The 19358-nt window shown below is 41.6% G+C and overlaps 1 protein-coding gene across 1 annotated transcript in view; it reads left to right on the plus strand.

Moving 5' to 3' along the window:
• The first annotated feature begins 238 nt into the window (after nucleotides 1-238).
• The window catches only part of rtf1 (RTF1 homolog, Paf1/RNA polymerase II complex component), a 60321-nt gene continuing 41201 nt past the window's right edge, over nucleotides 239-19358 (plus strand). Inside the window, exons 1-2 of the mRNA XM_072569395.1 lie at nucleotides 239-655; nucleotides 18587-18697. Of these exons, the coding sequence (XP_072425496.1) occupies nucleotides 578-655; nucleotides 18587-18697 (189 nt within the window). The 5' untranslated portion in view covers nucleotides 239-577. The remainder of the gene's footprint in view (nucleotides 656-18586; nucleotides 18698-19358) is intronic.

Below are 19358 nucleotides of genomic sequence, written 5' to 3' on the forward strand. Positions count from 1 at the left end.
CCGGATCCTTCCCTCTATTCTATCCCTCTCTATCTGTCCCTGTGTTCCCTGGATCCTTCCCTCTATTATATCCCTCTCTATCTCTCCCTGTGTTCCCTGGATCCTTCCCTCTATCATGTCCCTCTCTATCTCTCCCTGTGTTCCCTGGATCCTTCCCTCTTGTCTCTCCCTGCGCGTGGCCCAGTGACGTCAGCACGTTCCGCGCCGGGCGGGGCAGCACGGCACGGCACGGCGCAGGCGCAGTGCTCCCCCTGTTTATTGTCGCCCGGAGGCCGCGGCCTGTTTCCCGACAATCCGGAGCCGTCCCCTGAGCTCTGCGCCGTCCGACGCGCTCCCCGATCCCGGGGCCTTGATCCGTCCTATCCACTCTCCGCCGGCCCCAGGCAGCGGCCTGTGGCTGCCCATTGGCCTGCGGCCTACTGTTTTTTTTTCCCCCCCCACGCCCCGCTCTCGGCCCGGGAAGCCGCCTCTCCCTCTCGGTCCTTCACTCCCCGCCGGGCCCCGGGCCCGCTCTCCTCCCCCTCCCTCTCCCTCTCCCTCCCGCCCGCCGCCTGCGTCGCGAACATCCACCGCTGCCATGGTTAAGAAACGGAAGGGCCGGATCGTGATCGACTCGGACAGCGACGATAGCGGCAGCGAGGAGAACCTGGACCAGGTGAGGGCCTGGCCCGGCGGGAGGGAGGCCGAGGGCGGCGGGGGGACTTCCTCCGGGGGGTGGGGGGCTGGTGTGTGGGACCAGGGGTGGTTTAGAGAGAGAGAGACAGAAAGGTGAGCGACCCTCGGGGCGGGGGCGGGGGGTGTTGGGTGTTGGTCAGAGACCCCGGGGGTGGGTGTGGGGACAAGAGGGGGGTGTGGTGAGGGACCCCAGGGGGCGGGAAGAGGGAGTGGTGTTGGTGAGAGATCACCCCCATACCCCACGGGAGGGTGGAAGAGAGAGAGGGTGGTTTTGGGTTGGGGTTGGGGGTGGGTGAGGGAGAGAAGGCGAGAGGTGTTGGGTCACAGACCCTCGGGGGGGTGGGGGGAGGGGTGGGTTTGGTGTGCAAGACCCCCTGGGGAGGGAGGTTTGGTGAGAGAGACCATGGAGGGGTTAGAAAGGAGATCCGGGTGGAGGTAGATCACCCAGAAGAGAGAGACAGATCAGGTGCTAAACGCTGCCTGAGAGAGAAAGGGGAGGGAATTATTTGGGAATAGATGCAGAAGTGGACCCTGAGGAGAGGGTGTGTGGGATAGTTGAGAAGGGAGGGTGGTTAGTGTGTAAGTGAGGTGACCCTGAGGAGAGGATTGTCTCGAAGTGACCCAAGTGTGGGACCTGAGGGGCAAAGACTTGTGGGGCTGGGGGAAGGAAGGATGGTTATTTGGGCAAGATTTTGTGCGATGGGGCATAGAGGCTGGAGAACCAGCAGTGTGCGAATGGAGAGTGGTGAGGGGGAACAATGGAGCAGTACTTGGCGACAGGATCTTTTGAGAATGGAAGAGAGTGACTGGAGGCAGTTGGGTTAGAAATGGAGGGTGTAGAATTCTTTGTCACAAAAGCAGTTGAGGCCAAAACATTGAATGTTTTCTAGAAGACTAAAGGGATATAGGTCAGAGAGTGGGAAGTAAGCAAGAATGGGATGCTTAGTTGGGTGATCAACCATGATCATACTAAATGGTAAAGGGCTGAATAGCCTAATCCTATTTTCCACATTTTTATGGTTACCCTAAATTCCTTGCTTGAATTTCTCAAGTCTGGTTTCTGTCCCAGCAAAGTATCAGAATGGCTCTTAAGTTACATGTGACCGCAGTAAACTGTTCCTCAGTCTCCTCAACTTTTGAGCAGGTTTTGGGATGGTTGCCCACACCATTCTTCTTCAGTGCGTTTTCTCCCTTGCTCATCTAATTGAGGTTCCATTTTCGAACTATCCTTTTACAGCCTGACTAGTATTACACGATAATAAGATGCGTTGGATTGGGGGAAATATGTTACCACAGTTCTAGGATTGATTAATGGACAGCAAACAATGTGCAGGTATAAGAGGAATATTTTTGGGCTTTTAAGTGGCATTGTACTACAAGGATCTGAGAGGGGTTTTGGCAGTTTACAATTTATGATGATTTAGATGACAGAAACTATGGAGGGATTTGGATTGGATGGGTGTGAGAACGTGGTAGATGGAATACAGTGTGGCAAAGTACAGAGCCACACTTTGGTATGAAAACTTAGAACTATTTTGCGTGCAGGTGCAGTAAGTTCTTAGTGATTTGTTTTTAAGGAACAATGTTATAGGTATAAGTACAATTTTAATTGTTCTCCTTAAAGCGCATCCTTCCCCCTAGAGGGAGTGCAAAGTTCTTTTGATTGTTTCTAAGGTTGAGGTGACTTTTAACAGGAGAGATTGAGTAGGCAAGACCTACATTTCTTAGAGTTGTGTGTTGCTGGAAAAGCACAGTAGGTCAGGCAGTATCCGAAGAGCAGGAAAATCGACATTCCCTGCTCCTCAGATGCTGCCTGACCTGCTGTGCTTTTCCAACAACACACTCTCAACTCTGATCTCCAGCATGTGCAGACCTCATTGCCTCCTACATTGCTCAGAGGTGAGAAGAATTTATAAACCCATCAATCACGTTTGCCCACATGGGCTGCAAGTCAAGCATTTTGAAATTGTCATCTTTATTTTTAGATTCTTCCATGGCCTTTCTCCTCTCTACTCCTGTAACTACCTCCAACCCCACACCCCTTTGAGATGTACTCTAATTATGGTTTCTTGAGCACCTCTGACTTTAATCACATAACCTTTGGCCATCTTTCAGCTGCCTTGGTCCTAAATTCTGCAACACTCTCCCTACTTTTCTTCACCTTGCTTTCCTCCCTTAAGACACTCCTTAAAAGCCATATGTTTTTATCTGCTTATTTTGTCACTTTATACTGTTCTTGAAAGCACCCTTGGGCTGCTTTATGGTCAAGGTGCTGTATAATTATAAATTGTTATTAACTGAGAGAGGTGACTACATTTAAAAATGGAACGTGCTTAAGGGCTTGAGCCCCCGAAGACCTGAGGAAATGGCGTCACTAACTGTGGAATCTATGGTCACTCTCTTAAAACAAGTGTTTGGCATTTGGGATTGAGAAGAGGATAAATCTCTTTTCTGAGAAGGTTGTGAATCTTCTATACTCAGATTCTGATGGTTTTAATTTGCAAACTTTTAAAAAATAGTGCCAGACATTAAGATTTGTTGCATATGGTTCAAGTATGAATTTGTTTTGGTTGCTTGTGCTCTTGCTTTAAGTCATGTGGGTTGGAGCAATGGTCCAAGATCTTAGCAAGTACTGTTGCAGGAGGAGCAGTGTGTTGCTGCAGCATTGTTGGAGATACTTACTTTTGGATGAAATGTTCTCAGTCAATCTGGTCACCTCTTGTAGCAATTCAAATGGATGCTAAAGATTGAATTGGTATAACCTAGTAAGTAGAAAGCCCTGCCTTGGCTAATTTTTTACTTCAGTACCCACAAAACCAGATTAACTGGTCATCCATCTTGCTATTTGTATATAATTTCTGTTGGCTGCTAATTCTTTTACTATGAAAAATACAAGGATTGAAAATAAATATTCCACTACCAAGTCTTGTATTGTCACTGGTTATGATCAGTTGGCTGTGCTGCAGCTGGACTGCAGTGGTTCTAGAAAACAGTTCACCACCACCACCTCAAGGGCAACTAGGTATGGGCAATAAATGCTGGCCAGCCAGCGACGTCCACATATAACAAAATGACTAAATAAAACGTTTCCCCTCATGATATGAGTTTTCTATGTAACACATAGTTCCTTTGGTACTTTTCTTTCAAATACCTTTTCCATCTTAATTACACATTCTCTACTTCAATTAATAAAGTATTTGATTTGGTGAAGAAATGGTGTCAGAAATAACTGAGAGCGTTAATATCACTAGCACATCTGTAATGTTGTTCATGCACTGCTTAATAATCAAATTACCAGTAAAGTGTGACAAAAATATTATAGAAACCACTTGTGGCACGTGGTGGGAGGAAGCATCAATGCTAGTTCTTCTGTGACAATCCGATATTGATCCAAATATTTAACTAATTTTTCCTTAAAGGATCTCTGTGTCACTTCTGAAAGTGTTCCAAGCTTCCAGTGACTGTCTCTTTTTAAAAAGAAACCCCACTGTAGAATATTTAAATAGATGATTCCAAGTCACTGACTCTATTGCCTAAGAAAGCTTAAATTAAAACAAAGAATTTTGGATGCTGGAGATTTGAAACAAAGTCAGAAATTGCTGGCAAAAGTTGGTAGATCTGGCAAGATCTGTAGGACGAAAGCAGAGTTAACGTTTTGAGTCTGGTGAGACTCTTCATTGATGAAGATCTGTCGTGTTTCACCGGCAATTTTTGTCTTTGCACCAGAGGAAACTTTTTCCCTTTCAAAGTCATAGATAAAATTTCACAAACATTAACTAAATTTCCCTTCTCCTTTTTTCTGTTCAATTGGCAACAGTTCCATAGTTCAAGTCTCTCCTAGATCCTTGGAATCTTTATAATGAATCTGTGTTTTCTGACTTTGACTTGGTTTCAATAATGGAAGAACATAAAACTGAAGCGAAAGCTTATGGTTGAACTGTTACCTAGTACAAATTCGTCATTCTTTCTTTGCTGTGCTTTTTACCTCTTTATGTAAGCTATTTGCAATGGTTGTACTCCAAAGCATTTGGTATAATTTCAGTCTCCCATGGCATAATATATCAGAATATGGTCTCTCTCCGCTGGATCTATTCCTGTCTAAGTAGATCTGCCCCGCTGCATTCTCATCTTCAGTGTTTTTGTATCTCTTGATTCCTCCCTTCAACTTAGAAACAGTAAATTATTCAGTCCATGAAACTTTGGTCAAAAGACAGAGTCTGGATAGGTGATAAAAGACCCTGATATTCACCTTCCTGTGCTCTCTGCTACTGCTGAAAACTAAAAGAAAAACTAGCTGATTTGAAAGTTAGAAGAGGAAGCTTAAACTTTGACAGGTTATGAAGGGCACTCTGTGAAAATGCTCATACCATAGAACTGTTTCAGACTCTTACACAGTGCCACCTTGTTATCAGTGTGAAGGGAAAAAATTGAATTATAACCAAGAAGGGCCCCCTTGAAGACTTATTATATTGATTGAAACGAGCCATACAAAACAGCATTTGGCATGTGTGGAGTCTGGTGTGAGCTGGCAGTGTTGTGGTTGTTGCAATTAACTGAGGGAGAAAATCAGCTAGGTTCCTGCTCTTGATAGTCTGGCCCCTCTCATTATGTGCAGCATGGTGACATACCACATGCTGCTTATTATCCTTGAACTGTCGCCTGTCGAAGCTCTGTGTCACCTGTTCCCCTGTGTGTAGGAGGAAGTGTTGGTGTAGTGCTCAACCATTATTAGAAAACTGGAGCTGTTGCTGAATTTCTGATGCTGCTGATTGTTCTCCTTGGAGCAGTGAAGGTTAATGGAGGTGTTAGAAATTATATATTTATGTAGATAAAGAAAAGCTGTTTCCACTGGCAGGTGGGCTAGTAGCCAGAGGCGATCAACCTAAGGTAATGATCAAAAGAGCAGGAGGAGTGATAAATATTTTTTGTTATGTAGTGTTCTGATCTGGAATGCACTATCTAAAAAGGTAGTGGAAGCAGATTTAACACCTTAAAGAAATTTGATAAATATTGAAGGGAAAATTTTGCATAGTTATGGGGACTAGGAATGAGGTAATTGATTTAATTGAATAGCTCTTTCAAAGAGCTGCAACGTTTTGTATGACCCGTGCTGCAAGGTTCTATGCTGGTTTAGTCTGAGACATCTGTTTGAAACTTTCTCAAGTTGGATTATTTTTAATGATTCCAAACTACATGTTCTACCTCATGTGTAAAGCCATTTCCTGTCATAAGCTATATGCTAACAACTAACACTTTAAGAAAGAAGATCTTAATGGCATTCATCACGATCAACAATGCTATCAAGTGGCACATACATGCTCACATATTGCAGTTTTGGTACAAGTTAGCGGGGGTTAAATACTGAATTCCACTAGGGGTGCAGTGAGAATGACTGTCCTCAGTAACCTAACCAAGTGTGATATCAAGGTGTCCTGGCAAAATTAAAGGCTGCAGCAGTCAGAAAATTCTGCTGCTTGGCATCGTACCTAGAATAAAGGAAGATAGTAGTTGGTCAGTCATCTCAAACTCTGGGCATTATTGCAGGAGTTCCTGAGGGTTGTCCGAGGCCAACTCTCAAGTGCTTCGTCAATGATCCTCCTTCCATTCTGAGGATAGCTGATTGTTTAATGTTGAGTACTGTTTGCAGCTTCTCAGGTATTGAAGCAATCTCTATCCATAGCAAAATCTGGATAACGTTCAGGGTTGGGATGACAAGTGGCAATGTGACATTCATATCTACAGTATTGCGTAGGGGGTTATTCCTATCAAGTGAGAGTCTAACCACTTTGTCTTGGCATTTAGTTATGTTATCATTGCTGAATCCCCACTATCAACATTGGAGGGGTTACCATTCATTAGAAACTGAACTTGACCAGTGACAGAAGTATTGTGGCTATCAGAATAGGTTTGAGGCCAGGAATTTGGAGGCAGGTAACTCACCATCTGACTCCTCAAAGCCTGTCCACAATCTACACGACGCAGTTTGGCCGGTGATGCAATACCTCTTTACTTGCCTAGCTGAGTACAGATCCAATAATATGCAAGAAGCCAACATCATCTAACATAAGGCAACCTGCTTGTTCGGTACCCCTTCCACTAATCTGAAAATGGTGCATCAGTAATAGAAGAAATCAATGGCCACAAAGTGCCCTACAAATTAAGCTGTCCAGCAATTCATCAAGGCTCCTTAATACATACAATCTGTATTCATGATTTAGAGGAGGGTACTGAATGTATTGTATCCAGATTTGCTAGCAAGGATGTCATGAGTGCAGAGGGATACAGGTGATTACATAAGGCATTGGGAAATAATGTGCTGAGTTGTGGAATTATCTATTTTGGTGGGAAAGATATAAAAGCTGAGTACTTTTTGAGTGTTGAGATTGGTAAATGTTTGTAATTAGAGGGACCTGGTGCATTTAGTTACAAAGGTAACTTGCAGGGTGTAGCAAGCAACTAAAAAGGCAAAATGGTATGTTAGCTTTTACTACAGGTTAGAGTATGAATAAAGAAACCTGACTCTAGTTAGATAGGATATTGTTAAGACCACACCTGAATTTGTATGCACAGCTTTGATCTCCTTAACTCTCCAAGGACGATATCCTCTTGCTGAAGTGAGTATAAGGAAGGTCACTAGACTGGTTCCAGCAACAAGAGATTGCCTTAAGATATTGAATAGATAATCTATAAATTGTTCAGTAAAATAAGATTTGATGTCATTTCAACATGTTGAATTCTGAATGGACTTGGTAGGATAGGTGAATATTGACCATGGTCTCAGAATAATGGTTGGCTATTTCAGACTATGTGAGAAATTTCTTCACTGAGTATTTTGGGTTTTTGGGATTTTCTTTTACCCCAGTAAAAAAAAAAGGGCTGTGACAGCTCAGTAGTTGAATATTTTCAAGAATGAGGTCCTGAAGGATTTGAGTAAAAACAAATTCAGTCATGAACTTGTTGAATGGCAAAGATGGCTGATGGACCTACTTCTGATTTCTTGAGTTTTAATGGAAGTTGCTGGCTACTATCCAGAGGATATAAACACATAACTGATTCTGTAGAGGTGAGGTTGGGCAGGGTGAACAAATGTCTTCATGAATAAGATTATAGGGATGATTTTCATAGATGGGAGGGAATACCAGCAACCAAACATTAGGTGGGCCTGAATTGATTGACTAAGGCCAGGCGGGTACTGAGCTGGATGATAAGTTAATCAGTGAGCTAAAAGTACAGAACTTAAAAACGTGCAGATTTTAAACAGGACATTGAGGTAGTCAGTGTAGATTAGTGAGAGCAGTACTTTGGTTGAGTGGAATTTTGTGCACCATTGAGTATGGGCAGCAGAAATTTGGAGAAATGCATTTCAGATGATTGAAATAAAGGCTGGCGAGGAGAGATTTGGATGAGACAGGTCTGACTGAGTTAAAGGGAAGAACTATTTCAGTAGCACCTTACATGTCACTGTCCCAAAGAGCTTTGCAGTCAACTGAGTTGTTTTGAAGTAATTGCTGTTGTGTTGGAGCTTGAGATCTGATTTGTGCACAGTGAGATCTCGCAAGTAGAAACTAATTAATGTCTTGATCACTTGGAACAGTGTTTGAGGCAAGTTCAGTTGAGGCATTCGAGAGTATTGGATGATTATTTTGGATGGAAATGGCATGCAGGGTTATGGGGAAAGGAAGTTGGCATTAGGTAATATAACCATAAAAGTGCATGAATGGCATGATACAATGGCTTATTTAGATATTAGGTGGGGACTAGATATTGGTCAGAATGCCAAGAGAGTACTCTGCCATCTCTTCGGGGCGTTGAAGTAAATATTCTTTTGGAATGTATAGCCTTTATATATAATCAGACTTTTGCAGTTGGTCCAAAGTATCAGCAATTATAAAGAGCAACTTCTGAAGGGATTGTGGAAAACTCCAAAATTTGGCAGTCATCTGAGTCCAGTTGGTATGCTGGCATCTTGTGAATTTTTTGAATCCATGAAATCTGGCTCATGGAGCAAGATTCATAGAGTTGTACAAGATTGAACTAACTTGGGAATGTTTTAAATGACTAGCATCTAGGAGAGAGGGCTGTTGAAAGTGTAGGAAGTCGAGATGCGCTGGAAAAGTACGGCAGGTCAGGCAGCATCCAAGAAACGGGAAAATTGACATTTAGGACAAAAGCCCTTCATCAGGAATATTCGAAAGGGACTAGCAGGGGACATGTTCTCAGTATCTATACTACTAAGTCCATTCAGAATTCAACATGCTGAAATGACATCAAATCTTATTTTATTAAACAATTTACATATTGTCTATTCAATATCTTCTCAAGGCTATCTCTTGTTGCTGAAATCAGTCTAGTGACTGACCTTATACTCGCCTCAGCAAGAGGCTTTCCTGATGAATGGCTTTTGCCCGAAATGTCGATTTTTCTGCTCCTTGGATGCTGCCTGACCTGTGCTTTTCCAGCACCATACACTTGACACTAATCTCCATCTGCAGTCCTTACTTTCGCCAAAAGGTGTTGGAAATTGAATTGTTTAATTTCTTGAAAGAGGTAACTTGGGAAATATAATTTCCCCAGAATAAAGAAAGGAACATTAGGAACGTGAAACAGATTAAAGGGAAGTTCAGAAACCCAGTTAATTTTATCTGATTATCAATCAATTGATACAACAAAAAAATTACTAAATTACCAAAGTACTAGTAGCACTCAAAGATGTTTTGCAAATACATGTAACCACTTTGACCCCACTTGCACAGATGAACTAGTTAGGTTTCATGTACTTGATACTAATATATCCGTCTGGATGGGCACTATATATTGATTAACTGTGAAGTGTGGCAACATAAAACCCATTAAGGAAATTGACACATGCAGGAAGATTACTGTGTCAGTAAATGATATCTAAAAAGCTATAGGAATAAATTTAGAATTTGAGGAATGTCAATATATAAAATTAAAAACTTTCTTTTTTTTACCATTTTACTAAATTTCTTTCTTCTATCATGATTTACTGTTTTGCATGGTGGCTTCTTACTTTTTCTCAGGGAAGTGAACTTTTGGAAGTGTGGTAACCCACTTCATCTCCATCTTCAGTTACAGGATAAAGACCACCTCGTTGTCTTAATGTTTGACCCATTCAGTCTGTACTGGTTCCCTATGATACAGGCCAGTCAGTCTAAATTTCCTGCTCAAGGTTGTTTCCTTCAAATTCCTTTTAAATGTTTCTGCTTCCAGCAATTTTGGCAGCAAGATACGCAGTTCTTCCACAGATTCTCCCTGGCCAAAATCTTAAATATAAGTTCCCTAACCTAACTCTGTCATAATATCTATATCTATCATTTTCCCCCTCAATGTTCCAAGGTGCACTACCCTAGCCTTTCCAACCTAATCACTATCTTCACCACCTCTGTAAAATATGCTGATCAGAATGGGGATCAGTACTTTAGTTTGGGGCCCAACCAGAGCTTTATAAAGGATCAGCACACCCACTCTATTTCTGTATTGTACCTCAATATGTGAAGTCCAAGATGCAATTTGTTTTGCTAACCACTCTCTCAATATGTCTAACCTATGATGGCTCAGTGGTTCGCGCTGCTGCCTCCTGCAGCAGTGACCCTGATTCAATTCCACCTTCAGGTGAGTGTCTGTATGGAGTTTGCACATTGTCTCTGTATCTTTGTGCATTTCTGGCTTCCTCAGTCCATCGATGTGCAGGTTAGGTCGATTGGCCATACTAATTTGCCCATAATGTCCAGGGATGTACAGGCCATGTAGATTAGCCATGGGAAATGCAGGGTTACAAGGATGGGGGTGGGATGCACTTTGGAGGGTCGGTGCGGACTTGACTGACCGAATGGCCCACTTCCATACTGTAGGAAATCTATTAATATGTCCTGCCACCCTCAAAGATTGACTAACATGCGACCCTGCTCTTTCCTTGCACACTCTTAGAATTGTGACATTAAGTCTGTACTTTTTCTTATTCAAAAAAAAAGTTCAATCCTATTCTTCTGAGGAAGAGTTGCTCTCTAAAAGTTAACTGTTTCTCTGTTCACTGATGCTTTCAGACCTGCTGATTTTCTTCAGCTTTTTCACTTCTTACTCCATCTGCCACTTGTTTGCACAGTATGGTAGCTGTGGGTAATTCGTAACATTCTCACTGTCTGCCACTTTTCCAAGTTTGACGTCTTCAGATTTTAAGATTTTACTGTATTCCAAGATTGTTAGTTACAAAAAACAAAATAAAGCAACGGTCCTAACACTAACCCTAGGAGAGCACCATTGCTTGCTACCATAGAGATGGGGGGAGAAAACCATCTACCATGACTTTGTTTCCTTAATTTTCTAATCTTTTTGGATGCTAACCACTTTATTCCATATGTTTTCATTTTGTGAACCAGTTTTTTATTGGTGATAACATTTTAAACACTTTTTAAAAATCCACAACATCCACTGCCTCATCCTCATCAAGTGTCAGTTTTGCTTGATCAGAAAATTCAATTTGATCAGTCGAGCATGATCTGACTTCACGAAATCCCTGCTTGCTCTCTGTAATTAACTGAAATTCTTACTGCCTTTTAATTAACTCAAATATCTCCCAATGTCTGTTTTTCCTTGATCATGGATTCCAAAATCCTGCCCTCCACTGATGTTAAATGGACCAGCCATTTGCTAGGATTGTTCTCTCATCCTTTCTTGATTTACATTTGTCATATTTGCCACTCAAATCTTTTATCATTCCCCATGTCTAGGGTTCTTTCAAATCTGTCCAATTTCATTCAGCAGCCTGGGATGCAAGCTGTCCACATCAGGTGATACCATAAGCAGAGCCAGCCTTTCCAATGCAACCTGTCTCGCAGTTTTCACCATCTCCCTTGCCTCCACTATTTCCACTTCTGACGCATTGTCCAATTCTTCCTCCTTTGTCAACAACAATACAGAGTTTACCATGTATTGCAGCCCAATAGAACAAATGATATTAAATTCCAGCTCTTTTATATGCATCACAGAGTGAATTTCAAACAATTGCAGTGCCTGAGGGGCAAATCTGGAGTTCCTATTGATTAAGTAGACTTTTAAATAATTTAGTTGGACTACTTGTACTCTTGAAAATGTTTAGGTTCTAGAATTGCTAGCTACATTTTCATACTTATTCAGACCACTCATAGAGTCCTAGAGCTATACAGCATGGAAATAGACCCTTCGGTCCAACCAGTCCATGCCAACTAGATATCCCAACCCAATCTAGTCCCACCTGCCAGTACCTGGCCCGTTTCCCTCCAAGGCCTTCCTATTCATATACCCATACAAATGCCTCTTAAATATTGCAATTGTACCAGCCTCCACCACTTCCTTTGACAGCTCATTCCATACCCATACCACCCTCTGTGTGGAAAAAGTTGCCCCTTAAGTCTCTTTTATATGTTTCCCCTCTCACCCTAAACCTATACCCTCTAGTTCTGGACTCTCCAACCCCAGGGGAAAAACTTTGCCTATTTACCCTATCCATACCCCTCATAATTTTGTAAACCTCTATAAAGTCACCCTTCAGCCTCCAATACTCCAGGGAAAACAGCCTCAGCCTGTTCAGCCTCTCCCTATAGCTCAAATCCTCCAACCCTGGCAACATCCTTTAAAATCTTTTCTGAACCCTTTCAAGTTTCACAACATCTTTCCAATAGGAAGGAGACCAGAATTGCACACAGTATTCCACAGTGGCCTAACCAATGTCCTGTACAGCAGTGACATGACCTCCCAACACCTGTACTCAATACTGTGACCAATAAAAGAGGGCATAGCAAACGCCGCCTTCACTATCCTATCTACCTGCGACTCCACTTTCAAGGAGGTATGAACCTGCACTCCAAGATCTCTTTGTTAAGCAACACTCCCTAGGACCTTATCATTAATGTATAAGTCCTGCTAAGATTTGCTTTCCCAAAACGCAGCACCTTGCATTTAGCTGAATTAAACGCCATCTGCCACTCTCAGCCCATTGGCCTATCTGGTCACGGTCCTGTTGTCATCTGAGGTAACCCTCTTCGCTGTCCAATTTTGGTATCATCTGCAAACTTACTAACTGTACCTCTTATCTCACATCCAAATCATTTATGTAAATGACAAAAAGTAGAGGACCCAGCACCAATCCTTGTGACACTCCACTGGTCACAGGCCTCTGGTCTGAAAAACAGCCCTCCACCACCACCCTCTGTCTTCTACCTTTGAGTCTGTTCTGTATCCAAATGGCTAGCTCTCCCTGTATTCCAAGAGATCTAACTTTGCTAACCAGTCTCCAGTGGGGAACCTTGTCGAACACCTCACTGAAGTCCATATAAATCACATCTACTGCTCTGCCCTCATCAATCCTCTTTGTTACGTCTTTCAAAAAACTCAGTCCAGTTTGTGAGGCATGATTTCCCATGCACAAAGCCATGTTGACTATCCCTAATCAGTCCTTGCCATTCCAAATACATGTACATCCTGTCCCTCAGGATTCCCTCCAACAACTTGCCCACCACTGAGGTCAGGCTCACTGGCCTTATAGTCCTTACCACCCTTCTTAAACAGTGGCACCACGTTAGCCAACCTCCAGTCTTCTGGCACCTCACCTGTGACTATCAATGATACAAATATCTCAGCAAGACGTCTAGCAATCATTGCTCTAGCTTCCCACAGAGTTCTCAGGTACACCTGATCAGGTCCTGGGGATTTATCCACCTTACCTGTTTCAAGACATCCAGCACTTCCTCCTCTGTAATCTGGACATTTTGTAAGATGTCGCCATCTATTTCCCTACAGTCGATATCGTCCATAACTCACCTGGTTTTTCAGGTTGATTTTTAAAGCATAGGTTGTATTCTGTTACTGCCAGCCTCTACTCCAGATGTGCAGCCTTAACTGAAAGTAGAGATAATTATTCGAGTGATGCTGTTGTTCAGAGAGGGATTCCAGTGAATCTCTTGTATAAAGCTTCCAGTGTAGCTGCATTGATTGCAATGGGAACACAAATTTACACTTGCTTCATTGGTGTTCTTTGGGAAAGACTTGTAGAAAATTTGCATGGTATATAAACCGCTGCAATATGTTTTAAACGGGGGTTATGTGTGTATAGTGTAGAGCAGTATTTAAGCACTATAAGGAGAGGGAGTCAGTAGCTCCTTAAACTCTCATTCAGTACTATCATTGCTGATCTTCTGTCTCAACACCACTCCCCATGTCCCTTGATTCTGTGAAAGAGTATCCATCTAACTCAACTTTGAATGTATTCAATGAAATATTCCTAATCATCTAGGGTAGGGAATTCCAAAGGTTCACAACTGAGTTTCTCCTCTCATTCATGAATGATTGACACCTTATCCTGAGATTGTGCCCCCATATGAGATTTACCAGCCAAGGGAAGCCAACCCTGTCAAGCCCCTCCTTCTTATAGACTGGGTCTACACGGTTGACTCAGTCTCTTATCTCAGGGATTAACTTAGTGAACCTTTGTTTTAGTGCTCCCAATGTAAGTATATTCTCCCTTCAATATGGACAGCGTATCTGTGCACAGTACTGAGTGATGCCTTATAAAAAACATTGTGCAATTGTCCTGAGATTCCTTTGCAATAAAGGCCAACACATGATTTGAATTCCTTATTGCTTGCTGGACTTGCATGATAACAGTGTATCTTGTACAACTACACCCAAATATTTTTGGATATCAATATTAAAAAGTGCCATGCCTTTTTGAAACGTCTTGATTTTCTACTATTATCAAAATAACTAATCTTCACTTTACTGCATTTAACTCCATGTATCACCTTGAAGCCTTTCATTTAACTAGTCTATATCCCTTAACAACCTCTGTTGTCCCCACAGTTTACATTTACACTGTCTTTTATTAGCAAAAATGTAGATTATTACTTTTGATCTTGTATTTAAATTATTAATATAGTTGTAGATGTTTAAGACCACAGCACAGATCCTTGCAGCACCCCACTACACTAGTTGCAGACTACCAACTTGGAAATGCCCATGTATTCGTGCTGTCTGCTTGTACCGTAATCCAACTCCATGAGCCCTTAATTTGTATAACTTTTGTGCTACCTCATTGAGGAGGTTTTGAGAACCATTTATTATATCCCTGACCACCCATGTACAATAAATCTGTCAAACATGTTTCCCTTTTATAAAGCATATTGGTTTTGTTTAGTCCATTGTTAATAGATTCTGTTAAAAGGTTATAGTCCAACAGGTTCATTTGGAAATACTAGCTTTCAGAGCGCTGCTCCTTTGTCAGGTAGCTAGTGGGGCAGGGTCATAGGACACAGAATTTATTGCACTAGATCATAGTGTCATGCAACTGATATTATATATTGAACAAAGCTAGATTGCTGTTAAGTCTTTCATCTTTAGAATGGGTTGCAGGTTTTGATTCATTAATATGTAATTCCCAGATCTACTTTCAGTATTGTTCCAGCAAGTGATGTCAATTAACTGGCCTTTGCCTGGGAGTGTTTTTAAAATCTAGAGAATTTTGGAATTTCATAAACCAGGCATTCGTTGTTTCTGGTTGTCTCAGAAATCTGGGTTGTTAGCCATGAAGATGTAGAAATTCTACTTTTAGGTTGTAAGCTTTCCTCAACTTTTCTTTATTAATTACTTGAAGTTTCTCACTCTTATTTAGACTCTTGGTTACTCTCTCTTCTGGTATGCAATTTACGTTCTCTGTTAAGAGAACTATTATGATTCTAGAGTGTACTGCTAACCTTATTATTAGGGACTGGTTACCTTTAAATTATATAAAGAGTCAGATCCAGAAGACTTGCTGAGAGACTAAAGCCATAAGGTTCCATGGATTGAAAGATGATCTTACTTTGCATTACAGCTTGTTTAGTAATCCACATAATATATATAACTTAATCTAACATTCAGACTTAACGTGGTGAACAGGATTATATACTGTGATTGGGCACTCCACCTATGAATTCTATATGCAATCAAGTCAGATTGCACAGATTTCTCAGCAATTCACTCCATCAAATCCCATTCATACATCTGAACATAGACAGATTCAGCATCCACTGCTTTTTAAGGAAGAGAATTCGAAAGAACTTGACCCTCAGAGAGAGAGAGAGAGAGAGAGAGAGAGAGTGTATGTTTCCTCATCTCTGCTTTAAATGAACAGCCACTTGTTTTTAAACTGTGACCTTTACTTCTGGATACAAAAGGAGGCAACCTTTCCCACACCACCTGTCATGTCTCCTTAGGGTTGCTTATATTTGAATAAGTCTTCTCTGGTTCTTATCTTCAGAGGATGTAGACCTTTCCTCAAGGCATTCTGCTATTCCAGCTATTAATCTATGTAAATCTGTTTTGAACTACTTCCAGTGTGTTAACATCCTTCTGCAAGTATGGTGGACAGTACTGTACACAATGCTCCAGGTGTGCTGTTTCCTTTATTGATTTCTTTTTTCCCCCTGAAGTGACCTGTTGAAAACTTTGCAGTAAGATGTTTCTTATTGCTAGCCAGAATTGTATGATGCCACCAAATAGATTTTTTTTGCAACTGCTGGTTTCATGGCTGGCCACCTTCCCCTTTTTAAATTGTGCAGCTGCTCGGAGGGTCTGCAGAGCTATGACTTCCTGTTTCAGAAGTCGCTGCTGGGCATGGACCCTGAAAGTCTGCACAGTAGAGTAAAATTAACAGTATAAATGTCTGGTTTGCTCAGACAAAGTAAATGGATATAACTAGGGGATTTCATCACATGACAAGCATAAGTTTTGTTTCAGTTTACTTCTGTTATTCCCTTTTTTTAGACCATAAAAAGTCTCCTCTTTTTATGTTCCTGCCTAAGTTACTCTCATTTTATTTATTCCCTTTTATTAGCTATTGGATGTCTTTTAATGATTTCTGAAACCCCTCAATCCTCAGGGTTTTGCTACTTTTTGAAATAGTACAGCTTTTTTTAAACATCTGTAATATAATCCCTAACTTTTGTGGAAGCTTAGATCTTTCTTGCTGAGCTTTTGTTTTAGGCTGTATTTTTGTTGAACATTTTGAATTGTTTCTTTGAGTCTCATTGTTATTGTACTGCAATACCCTTTTAGTCTACTTACCTGAACAACTCTAGCCAGCTCTTTCTTACGTAATTCATTTTACATAAGAGCCAGGAGCAAGCAATTTAACCCCTAGAGCCTGCTCCACCACTCAATTTGCTTGTGGCTGATCTCATCCTCAACTCCACTTTCCCACCCACTCGTCATTATTCATTAGTAATTACAAATCTGTCTACTTACAGTAGTGTTCAGATTTCCCTCTACTGTGGTAGTGAATTCCACGAATTCACAATCCTTTGAGAGAAGTAATTCCTCCTCATCTCCATTTTAAATATGCAGCCTCTTAGTCTAAAGCTATGACTTCTTGTTCTAGATTGTCCTGAAAGAGGAAACATCTGTTTTCCATCTATTTTGACTATCCCTTTAGCTGCTTATAATCCATGAATCAGATCTCCTCTCATCCTTTAAAACTCTTGAGTATAGTCCTAAACTGCTGTATCTTATAAGACAAACTTTTAATCTTTGGAATTAATCTAGTGAACTTTCTCTGAACTGTCTCCAATGCAATTACATCTTCCTCAAGGGGACCAGAACTGTATGCAGTACTCCATATATGGTCTCATCGATGGCTTATTTTCCGTATTACTTTTGTGAATTTGATTTGTCCAGTCTATATAGATATTAAAATTCCCTTTAAGTTTGGATTACCTTTATTACAAACTCCAATTATTTCTTGCGTAATGTTTTTTTCTAATGATATAATATACCTATGACCTCTAACTCCCCTCTACCCCTATCACTGTACCAATGTTTGATGCATTCTGCTAACTTCAACAAAGTGCAAAAATGAAACAAATACCTGCCAACTTATCGCCTACCTGCTGTCATGGGGTGACATTCCTTTATTTTGTCAATCTTGAAATTTGGTAGGGCGGGAGGGAGATGGAACAGTGAAGCCAGGGTATGAGGCATTTGGCAGAGCGGGTGGTGGGGGTTGGGGGAGAGGTTTGAAATAGGTTCTGCTGAGTGATTGACATCAGGGACTGTTGTGAGATGGAGTAACTTTTGTAGAGTGGAGGTGTGGGCAATGCTTTGAGGAAGAGTGGCATATGGAGACCTTGTCTGCCACTTGTAGGATATAAAATTACATTTCTATAAAATAACTTAAAAACAGATTTTCATATTTAATGTCATGTGATACAGTGTAATTGTATTGAATGTTATTAGTGCTGTAATACTGTTCTGTTTTTGATGTCTGGGAAGGGTCGCATTAGTTTTTAAGATCTTTAGGTACTTTTACATGGGATGTGGAATTGCTGGGAAGTCCAGTGTTTATTGCCCATATCTAATTAGCACTAGAAATACTGATGACTTAAAATGGACTTGCATGAGGAAAATAGTTTGCAAAGCCCTATCTTAGTCCCTCACTTCACTCCAGTCAGCAGGCTATGGAAACCCGCCAGTTTCCTCATTTCCCCTCCCTCCCAGCTTATCACCGATCCAACCTTCCAACTGCTCTACCTGTCTATCTTCCTTCCCACGTATCCGCTCCACCCTCCCCTCAGACCTCTCACCATTACCCCCACCTCCATCCACCTATTGCACTCTTAGCTACCTTCCTCTCCAGCCCCACTCCTCTCCCATTTGGCTCTCCAACCCCTAGGTTCCCAGCCTCCTTCCTGATGAAGGGCTTTTGCCTGAAATGTCGATTTTTCTTGCTCCTCAGATGCTGCCTGACTTGCTGTGCTTTTCCAGCACCACGTTCTTGACTCATACTACCTGAGTGTCTGCACCTCTCCTATGGTTGTGTGTGCATGTGCAATGTGCAAACAAGAAATATATTAAGTGATACATCTTGTTTTCTCAACTCATTTAGGAATTGCTGTCATTGGCTAAGAGGAAACGGAGTGAGCCAGAACAGCAGGAGCAGCAGGCAAGCAAACCATCAGCATCATCAGATTCGGAAACCTCAGACAGTGGCGATGAGGTGAGCTATATACTTTTATTTCTCAATTTTGAACAGATCATGTGAGATTTCCCTGATTATACAGGGAGAGGGGATTCCCTTCAGTGTATTACAAATGTGAAAATGGCAAGTTCCTCTACATTTATAACTACTCCCACTCTAGCTCTATAATGCATAGTATTGTTGGTGTGTTATGGATGTCATGATGTGGAGGTGCTGGTGTTGGACTAGGGTGGACAAGGTTTAAAAAAAAATCACAACACTAGGTTATAGTCCAACAGGTTTATTTGGCAGAATTTGTCCTATGATTCTACTCCACTAGCTACCTGATAAAGGTACAGTGCTCCAAAAGCTTGTATTTCCAAATAAACCTGTTGGGCTATGACCTGATGTTGTGAGATTTTTAACTTTGTTATGCATGTGTCAAGAATATGTTAGTATTTGTAGCAGGCTTGGGCTGTAATGTGCAGTGGGATTGTTCCATGCCCGTCAGGGTCACTGCGCAATCAAAGACCTAGTACACTCCTCTCTCTGCCATGTCCTCCCTCCCCTCCGAGAGAGAACTTCAAGTCTCGGGCTGCTCTGATGGAGGCCTTGATGCAGGACCAGCTAATGATTGGGTTAGCATACAACAACCAAGACTCCTTTCTAAAACAAAAGTCAACTGACCCTTGGTTGGTGC

This window comes from Chiloscyllium punctatum, chromosome 4, assembly GCF_047496795.1.
Source record: "Chiloscyllium punctatum isolate Juve2018m chromosome 4, sChiPun1.3, whole genome shotgun sequence".
Taxonomy (NCBI): Eukaryota; Metazoa; Chordata; class Chondrichthyes; order Orectolobiformes; family Hemiscylliidae; genus Chiloscyllium; species Chiloscyllium punctatum.